A 19,806-nucleotide genomic window follows, 5' to 3' on the forward strand; every position below is an offset into this window, starting at 1 on the left:
TCATCCAAGACTGCTAAACATGAAATAAATGGCAGAATGCAGTTAAAACATAGCAGGGGACATACAATGCTCACCCAAGGAGTTCAGTTACAAATTTTAACTATTTATTTTTTTTAATGAGCCTCATCAGCATGGAAGCATGTCCTCTGGAATGGTGGCCCAAGCATGAAAGGGCATACGAATGTTTAGCATATCTGGCACATAAATACCTTGCAGTACCAGCTACAAAAGGGCCATGCAAATGCCTATTCTCACTGTCTGGTGATCTTGTAGATAAGAAATGGGCAGCATTCTCTCCTGTAAGTGTAAACAAACTTGTTTGTCTTAGCGATTGGCTGACCAAGAAGTAGGACTGAGTGGACTTGTAGGCTCTGAAGTTTTACATGTTTGAGTGCAGATATGTAACACACACAAATCTATATTTGTAAGTTGCACCTTCATGACAAAGAGATTGCGCGACTATACTTGCATGAGGTGAATTGAAAAATACTGTGTATCATTTTTAGAGTGCAAATATTTGTAATCAAAAATAATATACACTTTGATTTCAGTTACAACAGAATACAATATATATGAAAATGTAGAAGAATAGCCAAAATATGTAATGAATTTCAATTGGTATTCTATTGTTTAACAGTGTGATTTAAAACTGCAATAAATTGTGATTAATTTATTTGAGTTCATTGCGTGAGTTAACTGCGATTGACAGCCCTAACATTCATATGTAAACAAATGAGTGACTTTATACCTGAGTCTTCAGACCGCCTGAAACAGCTGAACTTCTGTCTTCCATTTCAAAAGGGGTGTTTTGTGAAACCTAATGATGTCCATATTAGCACTGTTGTGTTCCCTGATCACTTTGTGTTCATCCCAGGGTGTCAGAAGCCAGTGTCCCCTCTTAACTGCTCCAGAGATGGAACTACACACTTATTGGACCACATCTAGGGGGAAGCATAAAACACAGTTTGATTTCTGATTCAGTATCCCCAGGAATGATGGTCTATTCACTTTCCTATTGAATTCAACAAAACCCTAAAATCTAACTCTCTGATTCTGCTGTAGCCCTTCCAATGCACTGCAGAACAGATCTTGACAGTGTAGTGCAAGGGTAGTCTTATTTTATTTTTTTGTCAAGGTCCAAATTCCAGAAAAAATTTTGGGATCCATTCAAAAGCACCTGGAAGTCTGGATTTGGCCCACGGTCTGCCAGTTGACTACCGCTGATGCAGTGCATAGATTTCAAAGTGCTTTACAGATCTTGCCTGGAAGGGTGGAGGCTCCTAATCTGCACCAGGAAACGGCACCTGGCTCCAAAACCTGGCAGTGGCAGTTCCTCTCCATAACCACTAAGAGCCCGAAATGTGCCCTGCTCTGTGGTGTCTGAGTCACCGGGCTAACCGCTCCCTTTCCCTGCACTGCATCAGGGTGAAGTCACCCTCCGGTTTAGGATTACATGGAGGTGTTCTCTGTAAAGGCATGTGTGCAGAGCAGAGGCTGCTGGTGAATTCCCTGCTGTGGAGAGCAGTTCTGCTCAGCAGAGAGGAGTGGGGGCGTGGAGAGGCAGGGTTGTGGCCCTGTGATCCTGCCATCCTGAAGCACCGGAGGTCTGGCAGGGGTTTGCTCCGTCCTGATTCATACAGTACATCCTATGCTGCATGCGTGGAGCTACACGCTGCAGTGAAAAGAGGCTGTGTCCACTCTGTGGCGTGCAGCTCCTGACGGGGGCTTTGGCAAGGGGGAGGCAGTGGGGAAAGGCTCCGGAGGCAGGGAGATACGACCCTGCTTAAATAGTAGGGCACGTAGCAAGCCATATCGCGTCTACGTACCCACAGGGTTCGGTGGTCTGTACCTGAGTCTCCTAAGCAGAGCCCTGCTAGCTACTCTGCTATCTGTACCTGCACTGTTTGGGCACGTGTGTGTGTGTGTGTGTATGTGCTCGTGTGTACTTGACATGCTGCCACCAGGAGTGAGCAGTGACCTGCCCTTAGTGAGATCTGCCTGCTAGCATGGTTGGCCTGTACCTACACACTGCCAGATGCTCGCTTGCATCTGAGGGGAGCAATTTGCCAAGCTCACTTGGAATGGGCCCCATGGGGGCTGGAGTGGACTGTCTTGAAGGCTTAGTGAAGGAGGACTTGTGGCAGGTTAGAGACTAACATTTATTTGAGCAAAAAGAAAAGGAGTCCTTGTGGCACCTTAGAGACTAACCAGTTTATTTGAGCATAAGCTTTCGTGAGCTACAGCTCACTTCATCGGATGCATGCAGTGGAAAATACAGTGAGGAGATTTATATACACACAGAACATGAAAAAATGGGTGTTTATCATGCACACTGTAAGGAGAGTGATCACTTAAGGTGAGCTATTACCAGCAGGAGAGCAGGGCGGGGGAACCTTTTGTAGTGATCAAGGTGGGCCATTTCCAGCAGTTCACAAGAATGTGTGTGAGGAACAGTGGGGGGGAGAATAAACATGGCGAAATAGTTTTTACTTTGTGTAATGACACATCCACAGGCTTAGAGTAGCTGCCCCTACTGGGAAAGGGAGCGTGTGGATTTGATGCAGGTTGAGGAAAAGGTGGACGTGGGGGAGAGCAGCACCCAAGAGACCTTTGCTAGACAGCACTTCTTGCTGACGGGGTGGGGGTGGTGTGCCACCTGTAGACCAATACCCCACACACAGCACCCTCCACAACCGTCTCTGAGCATGGCTAGTCTGACTGTGCTGCCGTAGCTGGATGGTTGTGGAAGAAGCAATTGGATCTTTAACGTAACTTTCTCGGGGAAGGATCATTGGTGTCTCTGAAATGAGCAGCAGACCCTTAGAGGTTTGGAGGCTGGTTAAGGCTGCTGCTAGATGAGGTGGAAAAGGCCGAAGGCCCCTGGGCAGCATTCCCTGCCCTGCGTTAATCCTCTGCGGTGTGCTGTAAATGCCTCTCCTTGCCAGCATGTGGCCACTAGCTCCAGGGGGGATAGGTACTCGAGCAAGGACGCGGACCCCTCTCTTCCACCAGAACGGCTGTTCAGTGGCCCCCGTTCTTTGGGGCCCTCTTTCGTGCCTTCCATAGATAGCCTCCCATGCTCATAGCAGCTTCCCTGGGAAGGGGAGGTGGAGCCCTTGTCTAGTTGCAATTTAAAACCTTGTGACCAATTAAATGCGTGCCCTGGAGCGGGCACCGATTCGGTCCAGTGGGAATGAACTGGTTAGGAGGCGTGCAGCACTGCCCCGGCATGAAATAGGACTGCTTGACAGCTCGTGGAGTTTTGCTGGAAGGGGAATCTCCTTTACTGCTGGTAGCAGGGGCCTGCCCTGAGCGAGAGGCTCCAGGTTCTATCCCCGAGGCTATGGTGAATTCTAGAGCGGCTTAGACCCTGATGAACTAGATGTATTTAGTCTTGGTACAACTGAACTGTCAACGCTTCTGCTTGAACAGCCAGGTCTCCGTTCCAGTCCTGCTCCACCTCTTCGGTTCCACAGTACGCCTCTAACATCACTAGCTAGGGGGGTGATGAATTGGTGCCTCGGTGCTGTGATCAGTCCTACCCACTCGCTCATCAGGGGGCCCCTACCTCACACAGCAGTAGGAAAGCGGCGAAGTCTAGTACAACTGCCTTGCCCTGTGCCTGGGGGAGGAAGCCACGTGAGGCCTGTTGGGAGACGACAAACCCTGATCTGTTCAGATTGGCGTCAAACAATAGCCTGCACGTGCCTCTAGTCTGGTCTCTCTACTGCTAAGAAGTGTACATGATTGCTGTATTGACGCAATCTCTCCCTGCCCTCTCAAAACAGAGGGTTGGATCCTCCACTTATGTAGCGCACCAGTTTATAACCGCTGTGTGGATTAACCCCAGCTGAGGATCTGGCCTGGAATGTTTAAATGCTATTGTGCAAGCTTCCTGTCTCCGTTCGGTGCCTAGCAAAGCTCAGTGAAGCATGCATCGTGGGGAGGGGTTCGCTCTGACATCAGTTAGTCCTGCTCCATATGAATAGCCCATGACGCAGAAGGGGCTGCTGCAGAGCAATTGCTGTTCACCATGTGAAGCCAGGCTTTCTGACTTGGGGGCTCTCTGGTGGGTTTTCAGGTGGTTCTGCACACTAGCCATAGGGTGAGCTGCACTGGCCTGCCTGAGAATCTGCATTCTTTGGGCCCTGCAGTTCATGGGTAAGGAAGCAACTCTTCTTGCAGGCTTACAGGCTAAGCAATGGTTCTCAGCCAGGGGTTCACATGCCCCTGGGGGTACCTCAACTCATGTAGATATTTGCCTAGTTTTACAACCGGCTACATAAAAGCACTAGCAAAGTCAGTACAAGCTAAAATTTCATACAGACAATGACTTGTTTATACTGCTCTATACACTGAAATGTATTTTATAATTAGATGGTAAAAATGAGTCAGCAGTTTTTTCAGTAATAGTGCGCTGACACACGTCTGAATGTTTGTCTGATTTTATAGGACAGTAGTTTAAGTGAGGTGAAACTTGGGGGCGGGGGTTACGCAAGACCAATCAGACTCCTGAACCGGGCACAGTAGTCTGGAAAGATAGAGAGCCACTGGGCTAGGAGATGGGGTGGCGAAACAGGAGAAAGTGAGTGCCAAGAACAATTTTTCCCATCAATGTCAGATGCAGAAACGCGCGTGCTCTCTCCCCTTGGGATGAGGGGTGATAGCGAAGACCACTGGTGCAGCTTAGTTATTCGCATCTGCGTACTCTCCCTTTGGGCGATCGCTCATATGACTCCAACTCTGTGCATGGGCTCGGGCTCAGATGCACTCTAACTTGTGCATACCCGCCCCCCTTTGCTTCCCCTAGTCTGACCTGAGTCTGGGGGCAGCCGTAAGCAGAGTAACACCGTTTTTAAGTCTGGCCGTGGGTGTGTGTTTGGACTGAAACACCTCGACGGTCCTTTTCTTGGCTTGTGCTGCTAAAAGCCTCCCCACTCCAGAGACTTATAAGGTAATGTTAGCACTGGCACAACTTCTGCTAATTCATAATCCGTTTAGCAGTTAATTAGAGGGGATTGGCTGGTCCTAAAGGAGCTTTGTTCAGGAGGGCATAGGGAAGGTGTGATCCATTGGGACGGCTGCAGAATTGTATGTGCTAGTTAGTCCTCTCTGGTGACTCCACCACCTGGCACACACTCTGGCTAGATCACCAGCTGCAGCAAACGGGGGGGGGGGGGGGGGAAGGGGTGGCTTTAAATAATTTATTCCTAGCAACCTGGCTCTCATGAGGAACCTTTTCTCCAGTGCCTGAGGACTTGGCCACAGGGCAATGCTTGGAGGAGCCAAATTGGGCAAGGGTGTCTTTGTTTTGGTTTGTTTGTTTGTTTTTTTTCTCTTCTCCCCCCCTCCCCGCACAGAGGATGACTGTACATGGCCATATTGCTGAGCATTCTGCTCCAGAACGTATCCCCGGTTCTATTATGGGGCTGTTGCGTGAGGCAAAACCAGATGAGCTGTAGGGTCTTGTCTTCTCCCTTCAGTGGGAGATCAGGCTGAGTCTCTCTCCACCGAGGTCATGCACCTCTTTCCCAAGGCCTGGCCTTGGGAGTCTTTCTGCCTGGCCTGGATATCTCCCTTCAAGCAGGGTTTCTCTCTGAAGTCTTCACTGAGGGCAGAGTAGCATTGTCTTACCTGAATAATGCTAAGATACCACAGCGATGGGGCAGGAGGAGTGATGATCACCGAAGTCCTTTCGGTAGCTAGCACTCTCTCAAATGCCTCCAGATCGTGACAATTGTGTAGCAGCATTCCACGGCCCCCTCTGACACCTGGGCAAAAGTACGTGAGATGCAGATGAGCCAGCTGCCCACATTTGCATCACCTTGCAGCATTTTCATGTTTAATGAAATCACTTCTCAGGTCCTAGTACGCTCGAGACTAAAGATCTTTGCTATTCCTCAGAGCTACCGGAAAACTGGACCGACACCAGAGAGACCCTACTGGAGGGAATGCTTTTCAACCTAAAGTACATGGGCATGACTCTGGTGGAACAGCCCAAAGGAGAAGATCTCTCGGCAGCTGCCGTCAAAAGAATTGTGGCAATGGTGAGTGCCCTCATCGGGGTCCTAAGTAGATCTGATGCCTAATAAAGGAGATCCCTGCAGAACCAAACAATGCAGACTCTTCTCGTCCTGGTGTTGAAGCAAATGATTCTTGAACACTTGTCCTGGATGTAAATGCTTCCTATACACACCCCTCTCCGAGGGTTTTGCATAAGCAGCAAGGAGCTGATGATGGGTCACCCAGAAGGACTGTGGAGTTTAGGTGAAATAAAACCTAGTATATGATCTCTCTCTCATGCAGGGGTTTCTCAAACTTCTTTGCACTGCCACCCCCTTCTGACAACAAAAATTACTACGTGACCCTGGGAAGGGAAACTGAAGACCGAGCCCCTCTGCCCCATGGGGGCGGGGGGGCCAAAGCCCGAGACCTGCCCCCCCTCAGGACTTCCCGCCCTGGGCAGGTGGGGGCTGTAACCTGAGTCCTGCCGCGGAGGGCTGAAGCCCTCAGGCTTTGGCTTCAGCCCTGGGCCGTGGGGCTCGGACTTTTTGGCTTCAGCCCCAGCAAGTGTAATGCCAGCACTGGCAACCCCATTAAAACAGGGTTACGACCTACTTTGGGGTCCCGACCCACAGTTTGAGAACCGCTGGCCTAGTGCTAGCTAGAACTCTCTCCCATGGCTATACTTGGTCCTCCTAATAGGAAGAGAAAACCTTGACTGGTGACTGCTGTGTCTGCAGCTATGGTTAACCCTTAATCATGGCTGTGACACACTGTTATAGGAAAACTTCAGGGTTGCAAATAGATATCCCAGGGAGAGACTCTAGTATTGTGGATACCTTGCCAAATCTTGATTTCTTAATGGTACAACTACTCTAAAAGCAGCCTATATACTCTTCGTGTCAACCTCTGTCTCCCCAGAGATGGGTCAGTGGACCTCTAGTATGGGAATTCCCAGTCCCCTATCTGGCTGTGTTGGATGCAGTGGCATCGGAATAGTTTTTTATAGGGGTTGTGGGGGAGGGCGGCTGCTGAAAGCCATCGAACCAAACTGGAAACCCCTTCAAGCTATGGGGTGCTGCAGCCCCTCTGGTTCTCGCACCCCTGGTTGGATGGGCTTCTCTGAGCTTTACAATCCAGAGGTGGATTGGAAGGGACCAGCACAAACTCTGCAGCCCTTTCCTAGCCACTGAAAAGGCAATTAGTCTCCCTTGCAGCTGACTGATACTACTTTAATTTTGCCAGTGCAGTACAGCTACTGACTGTTAAATATTTAACACTGCAACTTACTTAGGAGTCCATCCTTATTCACCACTCGTGCTACAGCAAATTAATGCATCTTTAGACACTTATCAAATGGAATGAGGCAAAGACTCGGTCGCATGGTTAATCCGCATAAAACTAAATGTGGTGGCTCAAAGCTTCGGGCAGTGAGTAGTATCTTCCTGACATGGGCTGAACTTCCAGGGAAGTGAAATAGGCGGGGGAGGGCTATGGCTTCTGGGAAACGAGATACATTAACACATTCCTCCCCTACTCTGAATTCCGGGGTGGGTTACGACTCCTGCAGCCGCTGAGCCCTCCAGCAAAACCTAGGGGCAGAGCCTCTGCTAGCATCGCTGGGCTCTGCAGACTTCAGTAAAGCGAAGCAAATTTGCACCAGCTGAGCATCTGGCCCCAAAGCTTATGGGCGTGTCACGAAACGTATATTGCGACTGGCTGTGTACCTCGTGGCAGAGATTGGGGAGTGTGGCCCTTCCCCTCTTTAAGCTTTGGGGAGGGCACTGCTCACTTCTCTGCTCCAGGATCTCTGGCTTCTCCCAGTAGGGCATGGCTCTTGCAAAGTACTGTGAAGTTGTCTGTCTGTCTCTGTGAAACTGACTTTCATCTGTCTCACTTGGGTGCCTACTAACTCTCGGGTTGCTAGTCATACTGTGTCCGGGATCTCTGGGGATCATTGCTGTGGTGGGTGGAAGCTCATGCCCTTGGCTAGAGGACTCTGGGTGTGCACGCAAAGAAGTCTCCCTGTAAGTACAACTCTCCTTGAGGCTCTTCACTGAGGGACAGCGCTGGGTTGTGAGGGTCTGGAACCTGCCGCGTTGCTGTCGGCACTTTGAAGTGGTGCCGGTCTGATGACTGCCTGGCAGGTGGGGAGATGCTGTACTCAATAGGAGAGCTGAGGTTCTCTTCACTGGGCTGCAGGTGGCTGAATTATAGCATGTGGCCAATCTAATGCTTTTTGTCCTCTGCTGGCCTCACTGATCTTAATTGGTTCTGTCTTGAAGGGCCGTTAAAATTCAAAGCAAACATGAACTTGTGAGTGCTGCTAAATGTGTGAGTGATGCAAAGTTAGAGCATCAGGCCTGGAGAGGTGGGTAGAGATGGTTTTGGCAACAGTCCATTGCTCTTAGATGTGTCTCGGCTCCAGCCATTTGTCCCTCTAATGCGGAGTAAAGACATGGGAAACAAACTGCTCTGCAAATCTAGTATTGAAACAGCAGACTTCCTCTGTCTGGACTCTATTGTGGCTAAGCCACTACTCTGCAGGAGCAGCTTGGTTGGCCTGCAAATCAGCAGCTAGGAAAGGGCCCAGTGCTGCAGTATCTGGAGTATACAAGTGCTACGTGCACTGGGCTGGCAGGATTGGCCCACAAATTTGGGAGGAGGTAAGCATCATTCTTTTGTTAGAAGAAGCAGGGAGGTGGCAGACTGGAGCTTGGCGATGCCAACTCTTGTCATACATGATGGCATTACAGCCCCAGCTCCTGGAGTCATGTGATTATTTGAGACCCTACTTACCCTTCCTAGTGGACATTTCTAGACCTTTTGTTAGCAGAGAAGAGCTTGAAAATGGGACCAAGGTGTGCCCTAGAGACTCAAACAAGAAATCAGTGAAACATGGTATTTTTAAAATCCTGATTTTGGGGGGATGGGTGGCAGCCTGACTAGGATTTTTGAATGACTGGGATTGGCAGTGCTGTGGAATACTAAAGGCCACTTCTGGAACAGCACCTGCCAGCTTGAGCAATGGCTCCTGAGCTGGAGTTCCTCTTGTCACTATACAGTACTGCTTCCTTAAATCTGATGTGCCTCGTCAGCCATCATGAGCCAGTGAACAGCTCAGTCGAACTAATCACTGCAGAGGCTGTTAGCAAGCCCTGATTTGTGTTGTCCCTAGGACAGCAAGGTAAAGTTACACACTAGTCTGAGTGCAAATCCCAGTGCATTAGGTGGAGGATATCCAAGCTTTCACTTCCTTTTTAATAAGGTGCACTCTGGAATGGGCTTGATCCTGTCTTTTTTTCTTTTTCTTTTTTTTTTTCTTTTTTTCTTTTTTCTTTTCCCCAGGCAACATATCCACTGACTCTCCTCAGTAACTTGAGGATCGGGCTTTCAATAAACTATTCCTTTATGGGACTACTTAAGGCAGCTTGAACAGAAGATAATGGCTTACTACAGGTGTGGTGTGGTTACTGCCCCCAGAGGATAGTTCTGTTCAAACAAAACTTAGGGGATCAGTCTAACTCCATTGCATGTCACCCCCTCTTGCTGGCTAATGTGTAATCTGAGAGCTCTAGTATCTCCTCGGATATCGGACTAAAAATGAAACCTCTGCAGAACTTGGCAAATTCTGCAGGAGCCCAGTTGATCTCTGCCAAGACTACACCCATGCCGGTCCTGTAGCCTTCAGGCACTGTAATCAGTACAGCAAAGTCCCTCTGACCCCAGGGATTGTGGGCACAGTAACCAAGCATGTTATGGGGGTGCATGCTCAATGCCAGTATAAATCAGTGCTTCAGCAAAGGTACCATTTTAATAAGGGCCTTATTGTACCTAGTAGTAAATTCAGTCTCTGATTGTAACAAGTGCCATTAATTTGTCTATTTAAACAATACACGTCTAGAGTGAGTAATCGGCCTCCGTGATACAGCTTTGAACGTAACCATGCTAAATACCCATAAATCTACTTCCCTTTCCTTTCCAAAGGCTAAAGCACGTGGCAAGAAACTGCAGAAAGTTACCCTGAAGGTATCTCCCAGAGGGATTATCCTAAATGACAGCGGAACGAACGAATTGATAGAAAACATCTCGATATACAGGTATGTTATTGGAGACACTTCATCATGTAAAGGTGTGGAGCCCAAACCTGTTCCTGTTTGAACTGATAGGCGTATTAGCCCTGGCTTCGCAGCCTGTAGTCTGGTGTGAGGGTAGGGAGAGAAAATGCGTCGGGCTCCAGTCTTCACCTGTACTGCAGGCTGACCACATCTTTAGGAATCTGTTCTTGAAAGCCAAGGCTACGTGGGAAGAGGGAAACGAGCGAACACTAGGCACCATGAGAATCCAAAGGGAAAACATCTGTCTCGTGCATGGGGTAGGCACCCTATGGCATGCTGATTTTCAGAGGCACCCACGCTGCCTGGGTCCTGGCCACCGGTCCAGGGGGGCTCTGCATTTTTAGTTTAATTTTAAATGAAGCTTCTTAAACATTTTCAAAACCTTATTTACTTTACATACAACAATAGTTTAATTTTCTATTATAGACTTATAGAAAAAGACCTTCTAAAAACGTTAAAATGTATTACTGGCACGGGAAACCTTAAATTGGAGTGAGTAAATGAAGACTCTGCACACCCCTTCCGAAAGGTTGCCGACCCCTGGTCTAGTGCAATAAACAGAGCCAAGAAGGGGGGAGGATAAGGAAAGACTCTGCAAAATACAAAGCACGCGGTTCATTTAGATTGGTGGTCCCGACTCTAGAATGTGCCCCGTCCGCTGGGCGTCTGACAGTGTTGTGGAATCGGACGCACTCGAGTACCGCAGGCCCAAAAGGATCTGAGACTGGGGAAAGGTAACGGAGGCCTCTCCTGGAGAGGAGGGTTGGAATGTTTGAGACGTCCCCTAGTTCTGTCCCGCACGAAGCGATGGCGTCAGTGTTGTGCGGTGAGGCTCCGCGCGAGCTCTAACAAATGGCAGCGGTCAAATGTGGTTAGCGTCCGACTTCTGCTTGGTCTCCTGTGTGGAAAAGGGGGACCATCCACCCGGTAATGGAGGGTGGTGACTTACACGGCTCATTCTCCTTTACTCGGTCTCCTCTCCAGGCTTGCTAAGGCTCTGTCTGACCCTCTAATGCTTTCTCTCCCTCTGTTGGAGCCCTAGTCCCAGTAACAACTCCTCTCCTTGCCGTTGTATTGATTGTGTAGCGCCCAGAGATTCCAGGTGGGATTGGCGCCTTATTGTGGTAGGCACGGAAAGCACACGCAGTCCCTGCCCTGATGGGCTTTCAGCCTCCCTGACAAGGCCAACCACTGAATGGAGGCTGAACTCTCCTCTTTACCCTAGAGATACAAGCAAGGGCTGAGACACACAGAGGTGGGCGGGCTGCTGTGGTGTGGCTAGAGGATTTTGGCTTCCAGCGCTAACAGCTCAGCTCCTCCCGGGAGCCCGAACTCGCTCTGAAGCAGGCAAAAGGCAGGCTAAATTTCAGGCAGCTTAATAGACCTCGGACTCCTGCCTTCAGGTGTCGAAAGTGGTTCCGAAGTTAAAACTCCAGCTGCAGCAAGAGGTACGTGCAGCTACTGCTGTTAATCCAGTTGCATGGAGAAATTCGGCTCCTTTAAAGTCCCATCTAGGGATGCTGGTGTACTTAGCCAGTTGGATCTTCCCGCTTCAAGGGGGGTTAGCTCAAACTCTTCTTTTTTCCCTCTCCCACTCCTACCATGGCTTTGGTTCGGGCCTTGAACCAATCTGTGATGCTGAAGACCGGGATGAGGAATTAAGTCGGGGAAGCTGTACGGCCTGTAGTGCAGGAGATCAGGCTAGATGATCGCAATGGTCTCTTCTGTCTTTACAATCTGTTGTGGGGCAGGGGGAGATTATCCCATCCCTGCCCACTCTGGGATTCTTACACCTTCCTCTGAGCATCTGGTGTGGTAGGTCAGACTGGGTATTAGAGTAGATGGATCCAGGTATGATCCAGTCTGCTGACTCCTGTGTTCCATGCCTCCTTCCATCCTCCCTTGCCTTGGCGTATTGTTGTACGTCTCCTCCCCCATACTGAAATACAGGGTAGTGGCATTTTGCATTGCCTAGTAGTCAGCTCACAGGAGGCCTTTGGATCACTGGGGGTCTGGACAAAACCATTGACCTTCTTTGCTCTACACAGTCAACTGTATAAACGTGGTCATGTTAAAACGCATGGGAGTGGAGTTCCTTCTGCAATCTTCACCCCATAGACCCCCCTCACAATTAAAAGTTAACAGCTGCAGACCTGGTGTTCAATTCTGCTCTCTTTAATCACTCCAGATTAGTCCTGGTCTACTGAAATCCAGCGGAACTGTGTTGTGGGTGAGGGCAAGAGGTGGGGAAACAAGTGAGTGCAGACCTGAGGTCTGAATAGTTAGCTGCTGCCTTGAATTGAGCTTGGACACGGGAACGGTGAAGCTGTCCCTTCCGGTCCACGTTTATACAAAGGTATCCTCTGAGTTGACTGAAGTGTCTATGTCTTAAGGCAGCTGACAACATCAGAGGCAGTTCTGTAAAACAATACCACTTTGGGTGAAGGAATAACTTTCCCTAAAGGAGGGAGGGTTGGTGTGCATGAATTTAATTTTCTCTTGCAAGCTTTCTTTTATTGCCCAAAGTAATTTCTCCCATGTGCCGGGTCAGGATTGAACTGACAGAGCTGTGGTCTCTGGAGCACGCCCCCTCAAACCTGGAACTTTTATTAGGCAAACTCAGACTTCACTGGCAGAAACTGTGATCTCTCCACCACTCTCCTCAGGCAGGCATCCTAACGGACTTGCTGCAGCTTAAAACACAGCCCCTGTGACTCTGTAGGTGGTTTTCAGACTCGCCCCTTGGTGTGTGGTGAATTGCCTTCCGGTTACAAAACCAATTAACTTCAGAGGCTGGTGTGAATAACCCTCCCTTTGAAAACAAATGATGATTGTACATGCAGGTGAACAGTAGGGGTTGCTATGAAGCAGGGAGGAGTGTGTGTGTGTGTGTGGGACACACGCACGCAGGAGGTTTTGTTGCAGTTCTCAGAAAGGCCAACCTTGCTGCTTTGAAAGCAAATGACGGAGGGGAATAAACCTGAAGGGCGTCATGCTTTGCATGACGCCTCTTGGCAAGGCAAAATGTAGGCCAATGAGCAAAAGTAACCTGATGCAGAAAAAGAAATGAAGTGAAAGTGTTGTTAAACCTTGACTGTGGCTCTTTAAGTCTGTCTAGGAAATGAGATGCACTTTCCCCTTCCTAGAGGACAGTCATGCAAGCAAGGGCTGAATGGAGAATCTGGTGCTGTGAGAAGATTAACCACAGGTCCCCCTTTCTTCCTCTAATCCTCTTCAGAGTTTCCTTGGAACCTACCTTGTGGGGAGGTCACATCCTCAATAGCCCGCTAGATTAAATTACTGCCAGTTGTATGTCAACCTTGCATTGCATTTCAGTGACTCAGCTGCCGTGTGTCGCAATGACACTCACTGACGTAAGATGGGAGTAGCCGATCTCTGTGCTGATATTCACACGGGGCGGGGGGGGGGGGAGGAAACGCTCAGAATTCCAAGGGTCCTGCCCCCACACCCTACAAAGGCACATTTATAGTCTGCTCACCTGGCCAATGCCTGGTCGAAGGGCACCCTGCTTGCTGGCCAAAACCTTGTTCAGAAATGCAAAGCGCTTCCTGCCTGGCTCAGGGGAAAGCAGCCCATCAGAGGAAATGTCCTTCAAACCGCAGGCTGAGTGAATCCCCATGGCCCACTGAGTTCAAGGATGCCTGCAACTGCTAGAGCAGATCTCCTGGAGTTTGAGGCTCATTCTTTCAGACAGACTTTCCTTGTCCCCGACGTCAGCTTCTCTCTCTGACCGAAGCGCACACAGGGGAGCTTCCGCAGTAATTTTGTGATGCTGGAACAACTTGGGCGCTCTCCTTGCTGGAAGAGAATATGCATGAGATTGTCCTGACAGCAAAGTGTCTCTTGCCCAGCTCAGAAACTAGCACGTCACAAAACCTGGGCAAAGAGTTTCCTTTCCTTGAGCAAAGGTAAAGGCTCCTGTTCAGAGGCTGTAACCCCACCAAACGCATCATTTGGTGTGTGGCTCTGCTCCCCTTCAGTCCCATTTTTGCTGCCTTCACAGTTGTGGTTCTGAAGCCTAAAATGGGGCTTGTCTTTCAGGCCTAGAGTTCCCCAATCTCCAACTGGGGGCTCTTAGAAACGTGGTGGTATTCATGTTCCCTCTGCGTCTGCCAGGCTGAATCTGACGCTCAGCCTGCCAGGTCAGTGGGCGAGCTGGCCTCCTCCCGACCCTGCTATAATCCAAGAGTTTAACTTTCCCTCGCTCTGACTTTCAGGATCTCTTATTGCACCGCGGACAAGAGCCACGATAAAGTGTTTGCCTACATTGCTCAGAGCCAGCACAGCGAGAACCTGGAGTGTCACGCTTTCCTCTGCCCCAAACGGAAACTGGTCAGTAGAAAGGAGGGCGCGGGTCCGTACGGCTGTTACCAGAGAGGTGGGCAGGGTTCAGTGCTTCATAAGCTCCTCGGGGCAGGGACCTTGCTGACTGATCTAGGGGCCTGATCTGGCAAACTGCCCCGCCTGCAGGTATTGGAGCTCCTATGCTTTCAGACATAACTCGGGGCTGTCAGCAGCCCTGCGTCTCTGGAGGCCCGAGCATATCGTAGGACGTAGGGAGGCTAAATCAACCTGGATACATGCTGATGGGAGGGGCAGATATCATCTGTTATGTCACTTTTGTGCTGATGTTGGGAGGAACTTTTAAATGCCTTGCTGGATTTGACTTTGAGGGGCTGAGAATCCACAACTTCACCTGTTTCTTATGGGAGCGCCGGGATCTCGGCTAGTCCAACCACTAGGCTGCATGCCCCCATGAGGGGAGGCCCCATCTCCCATTCTCAGGAGTGAGAGTCCCCTATTAAAGAGGCAAAATGCAGAGTTAAAAATGACACCGAGTTGAGCCTGGAAACTTACTTCAAGGCCCTGATCCCATAAATACTTCAGTGCGCTTAGAGTTTAGCGTGACTGAAGTCAATGGGACTTGGTCACATGCTTAAAGATATGCAGAATTAAAGCTTTTAATAATTGGGCCGGGTGGGAAGGGGGCATTTTATTTTAAATGGGGGGAGTAGCATTTGCTGAACTGTCTCTAACCCCTCCTGCCTGCCGAAATTCTCCTGGCATTTCCTCGCTTAATGAAATCATTTCTGCATCGTCCTTAACTCCCCGTGGCTGCAGTAAGACTGTAGGTGTGTTTGGTGATGCTACCATTGCATCCGGAATACTGGACTCTTCCAGGGATGGGAAAGAATTTTAAAAAGGAGAGCGGCCAGGCAGTACAAGGCGTGTGTGTGTGTGACCCTGCTCCTGCTTCACCTCAACTTTCCCCCGTGCTTTGTGGCTCACTTTTTTAAGAGCTCTCTCACTGTTGAAGCCCGTGATACGTTTGTTACTGTACTTGATGGCAGATTTAGCACCATCGCACTGTAACTGACGCACAGCGTGGAACACAAGATCGTAACACTTACTAAGGAGAATAGCCAGAGCTGGGAAATAGCCACCAGCTTTTGTTCTGAGCGGAGCGGATAGGTTTTTTTTGTTTGGTTTCTCTGCTCACCCCTCCCCTTGGCTCAATGTATCGCATGACGGGAGAGCTCTTCTGAGCTGGGACAGCATGGGCTAAGGCCCAGCACTTAAGAGTTGGCAAGGGAGAGAAATGGGTCACTGGGCATAAGCTGTGAGTGGGTGTAGAGAGTGATTAGATCTCCTCCACTCTCACAATGGGGAGGCAGGGACTGATGAGCCAGAGAGACCTTGTGGTGGAGATGTGGATGAGTCAAGGGGGGGCTGGGCTTAGAGTGTGTGTGTGTGTGTGTGCTAGGAAACGGGGGTGTCCTCCTCTGCCCGCTCTAGTAGGATGCGGGGACCAGACCGATGCATACCCCTCCCCCAGACACAGAGCTGCAGAAGCCCCTTTCTGTGGAGGAACCCATGCAGTTGTTGTGGCTTGCAGGGGCTGGAAGCCTGCAGGGCTGGGGGTGCTCATCCCCTGCACACTGGAACTCATGGGGAGCGGGGGGAGGGCACAGTTCCTCCTGCGTTGATGTGATCTAGGCAGGGAGCTGTAGATCTAAACTACACCCTGCCTGCTTCATGCCCTTATTTCTGCCATTCCCATCTTTTCCCCCAAATTGGGAGCATAATCTAAACAGAGGCTGCAGCAACAACTGTTCTCAAATCATGGGGGGGGAAGGTTTCTTCATCTCAGCGACTTGGCATTGCCCCTGCAGCAAGCCCCTTTCAGTCCAGGTTGGGGCAGAGAAGAGACCAACGTGGCCCAGACCTCCACTCCAAACACCCCCCCGCTGCTCCAGGCATGAATGGCAGTGTTAATATTCTGTCCCTTTCTCCCCCCCCACCCCCCACCCCCCGGCCTCCCTCTGGGGGAGCGGGGAACATAATGGAAGCCACCGGTTCTCTCCTGGCTGCAAAGCGCAGCCCCATCTTTGCGCTGCCAAGATAAGAGACTCTGCAAATTAAAATTTAAATCTCTCCAGTGCTAAAAGAATTATCTCTTTGGTACATCAGCACCGTACGTCGTCTTCAAAATAAAAAAGTTCTCCCAGGCCTTTTGTGGTAGCAAGTAGAATCTCTGTTCGCACACACAATGCGTGAACACCATGCTGATAACAGGTAAACTGATACTGCAGTACCAGAGCTTGGCATCTAAGATGGGGCTCGGTATGTATAGCTACCCGGCTCTGGCATATAATTACTCCATATTTTTAGTTCATGGGCAATTCTCAACGGTAGCTGGGTCTATTAAACTTGATTCAGATGTGACAGCTTAAATTGTAAACAGCTGTGGGGAGTTTCATACTTAATTACCATATTTAAGTTTTTTGCCATAAAGCATTCACACTTCCATCACAGATGTAAATAGCTCAGACATTCAAATGAGATCCTCTACTTTTGTGAGGTTTAATTGGCAGAGATGGGTTTTGTGTGTTTTTTTTTTTTATTTTTCCCTTTTTTTCAAAAGCCCGTGTCTCTTGGAACTTATTTCTCAATTAAACTTTTTATTCCGCTTTTTCCCCAAAGCCTGGAGGAGGGGGAAGTTCCGTGTCTTGGAAGCTGGATTTATTTTGCATGCGACTCTAAACGCAAACTTATCACCCGTCAGCTGTCTTTAAAAATCCTTGCTTCTGCCTTGTGATGTGCCACTGCGTGTAAAATCTTCAATGAGCTTGTTCTTTAATGACCCCGGCATCCCACGTCGCTGCTTGCCACACTCGTGAGCCTTGCTGGTTAGCTCGAAGGGCTGGTCTGAGCAGGGGTTTTTTGTACGGCTCTGTCTAGAAACGTACGGATTGAGTGGGTATGGACGCAGCTACAGCAGCGTAGCTCATTTCTGTAAACTCAGGAGAAATAAGCTACATTGAGACTCTTTCAACTACAGAAGTGAGTCCACGCGAGGACCGTTCCTATGCTGGTTTAGAAACCCGCTTAATTACAGTGGCACACAAAGTGTGTGGCCTAGAGGGCCAAACTTGCTGCTGGTGCAAGTGGGTGTAACAGTCCCCTCCAGATAGAGGCTCCCATTGGCTTCATTGGGAGCTGGGTGCCTACGCTACCTTTTGTGCCTTTTGAAAGCTCCCCTGTATCTCTCTGGGCTAATTAACATTCAGCCCTTACTCTGTCATTAAGAGCTGAAACTGATTGTGGGGGACACCCGCTTTCATTCCCCTGCTATCTGGTGCTTTTTCTTACAGCATCCTGTTACTCGAGATGGTCCTCGGTTCAGAACCAACTCGAATGGGGAGGAGGGGAAGGAATTGGTGATGGACAGTAGCTCTCTAAGCTGTCATTGCGAATCCAGCCCTACATCTGTAGTGAAAGTCATTCCTGGCCATTCAGCATCTTAACTGAAACGAGTGGAGGGCACTCAGTCCAGCCACCAACACCTGCCATCGCTGGCACCTTTCTTGGCAGTCAGATGGCCCCTGAAAATTGAGGAGGGGTGTCCCATGCTTAGGGTACTCATCCAGGATTTGAAAGAACCAAGTTTGATTCCTTGCTCTGCCACTGGCTTCCTGCGTGACCTTGTGCAAGTCACTTAGCTGCTCTGTACCTCAGTTTTCCCCATCTGTTCAATGGGGATAATAGCACTGCCCTGCCTCGCAGAGGTGTGGTGAGGCGCTCAGATACTACAGTGAGTGGGGCATGCAAGTATCTTGGAGGATTAACAGTAATCATCCCACCTGGTTGGGATTGAGGCACAGGGGAGGGGCCAATATGCAAGCCGCTCTGTGTGCATTGAGGCTAGAGAGGTCTTTAGCCTCCGGAGCGGTCAGCGTGACACCTTCCCTTCTCTCTGAAAATAATTGTTTTCTTAGGTGTAACACGCCTGCAGCCAACTCTCTGCAGCAGCATCCTGTGGAGAGCAGACAATCCTTGCTGCTATCCATATTTGATTACCCTTTCTAAAGGGGTGCAGGTGTCCTGGCACCAGAGTACTAGGAAGCTCCAGGTTCGCATCTATCAGCAGAACCGCCAAATGATTGAAATCGATGGGAGAAACTGCCGACGAATGCACTGTCTAACATTGTCTTTCAGGCCCAGGCAGTCACCCTAACTGTAGCTCAAGCGTTCAAAGTCGCGTTTGAGTTCTGGCAAGCATCCAAGGAAGGTGAGTGTGTCGCTCTCCGTGTCTTGCAATATAGCCAAGGAAATAATTCGGGCTTATTATCCTTTCAAGTGATCTTTCAAAGTATGCACTGGAAAAAAAAAAGGGGGGGGGGTGGGCGTTGAGGCCCATTCTGGCTGCGCTGCTAACGTAACTGCAGGTTTCTTGTGACTCTGACAGCAGGGTCTAGTGTCCGCAATCAGCGGCTGACACCTCGTACTGAGTCCTGCTCCTTGTAAACCTGTCTCTGCCTGTTGCTTTCACCATAGGTGGGCACATGAAATACAGTGTGCCTAACTAGCTGTAAAGTAACGAGCTGTTCTTTCCAAGTCCGCCTGACACCTGTGTCCCTTTCACCCCATGCCAGTGTGCAAGAGAATTTTATATTGGGGGGCTGGGGCTGTTCTTCTCCACCCTCCCCCACCCCCAATAGGTGCTGAGCACTGTGGCTCCCACTGTAATGAAGCTGGGGTGCTCACACCTCTGAAAACCAAACCTACGGGGGCAGAATCTGTGCTGTGCTGCTGGGAAAGGGCACCTGGGTTGACTATGGGTCTGTGCCACCTGGATTCTAGGCAGGTGTAGGGGCTGGTACATCCCTTGGCATGTAAGTTAGAATATTTCTCCCCTCTCCTCTTCTCTCTCTCCCCCCCCCCCCCCCCCCCCCCAAAAAAAAAAAAATCTACAGCTCTGAGCCCTACGCTACTCCAGGGCTGTTCAGGGCCACTTGTGTCAGCCCTACGCATCTCCTGCACTGGGGAAATACCCTCAATCACACGTCCCTTCCACTTGCATCTCCTAGACTGCCCGTATATGCCACCAGAGAGGCATGTAGGGCGTGGAGGAGGAGGAGGAACTGGCCCCAAGTGTCTTGGGTGGTGCTGAGTCTTCTGGAGAGCGAGTGGAACATAAGTGTCTCCTGAGGGTGTGACTCGGAAAACATTTGTCCCAAGTGCACGAAGCCCTTGATGCAGGCAGTCACACAAGTTGGCTGGAAATAGAAATCCCCCCTGGGGAAGAAAAATTGTGCCCTAATTTGTGACCAAAAAGTCAAATGCAGTTTCCGGAAAAACTGCATTTTGGGAGAACCAAAAT

General features: G+C 49.8%; 1 protein-coding gene across 2 annotated transcripts in view; it reads left to right on the forward strand.

Annotated features, from left to right (window-relative positions):
• LDLRAP1 (low density lipoprotein receptor adaptor protein 1) overlaps positions 1-19,806 on the forward strand; it is a 37,158-nt gene that overhangs the window by 8,166 nt on the left and 9,186 nt on the right. For both annotated transcript variants that reach the window (XM_037881773.2, XM_037881774.2), the window contains exons 2-5: positions 5,905-6,047; positions 9,991-10,103; positions 14,360-14,474; positions 18,642-18,714. In XM_037881773.2, the coding sequence (XP_037737701.1) occupies positions 5,905-6,047; positions 9,991-10,103; positions 14,360-14,474; positions 18,642-18,714 (444 nt within the window). The remainder of the gene's footprint in view (positions 1-5,904; positions 6,048-9,990; positions 10,104-14,359; positions 14,475-18,641; positions 18,715-19,806) is intronic.

Source organism: Chelonia mydas, chromosome 19, assembly GCF_015237465.2.
Source record: "Chelonia mydas isolate rCheMyd1 chromosome 19, rCheMyd1.pri.v2, whole genome shotgun sequence".
In the NCBI taxonomy this organism is placed as follows: Eukaryota; Metazoa; Chordata; order Testudines; family Cheloniidae; genus Chelonia; species Chelonia mydas.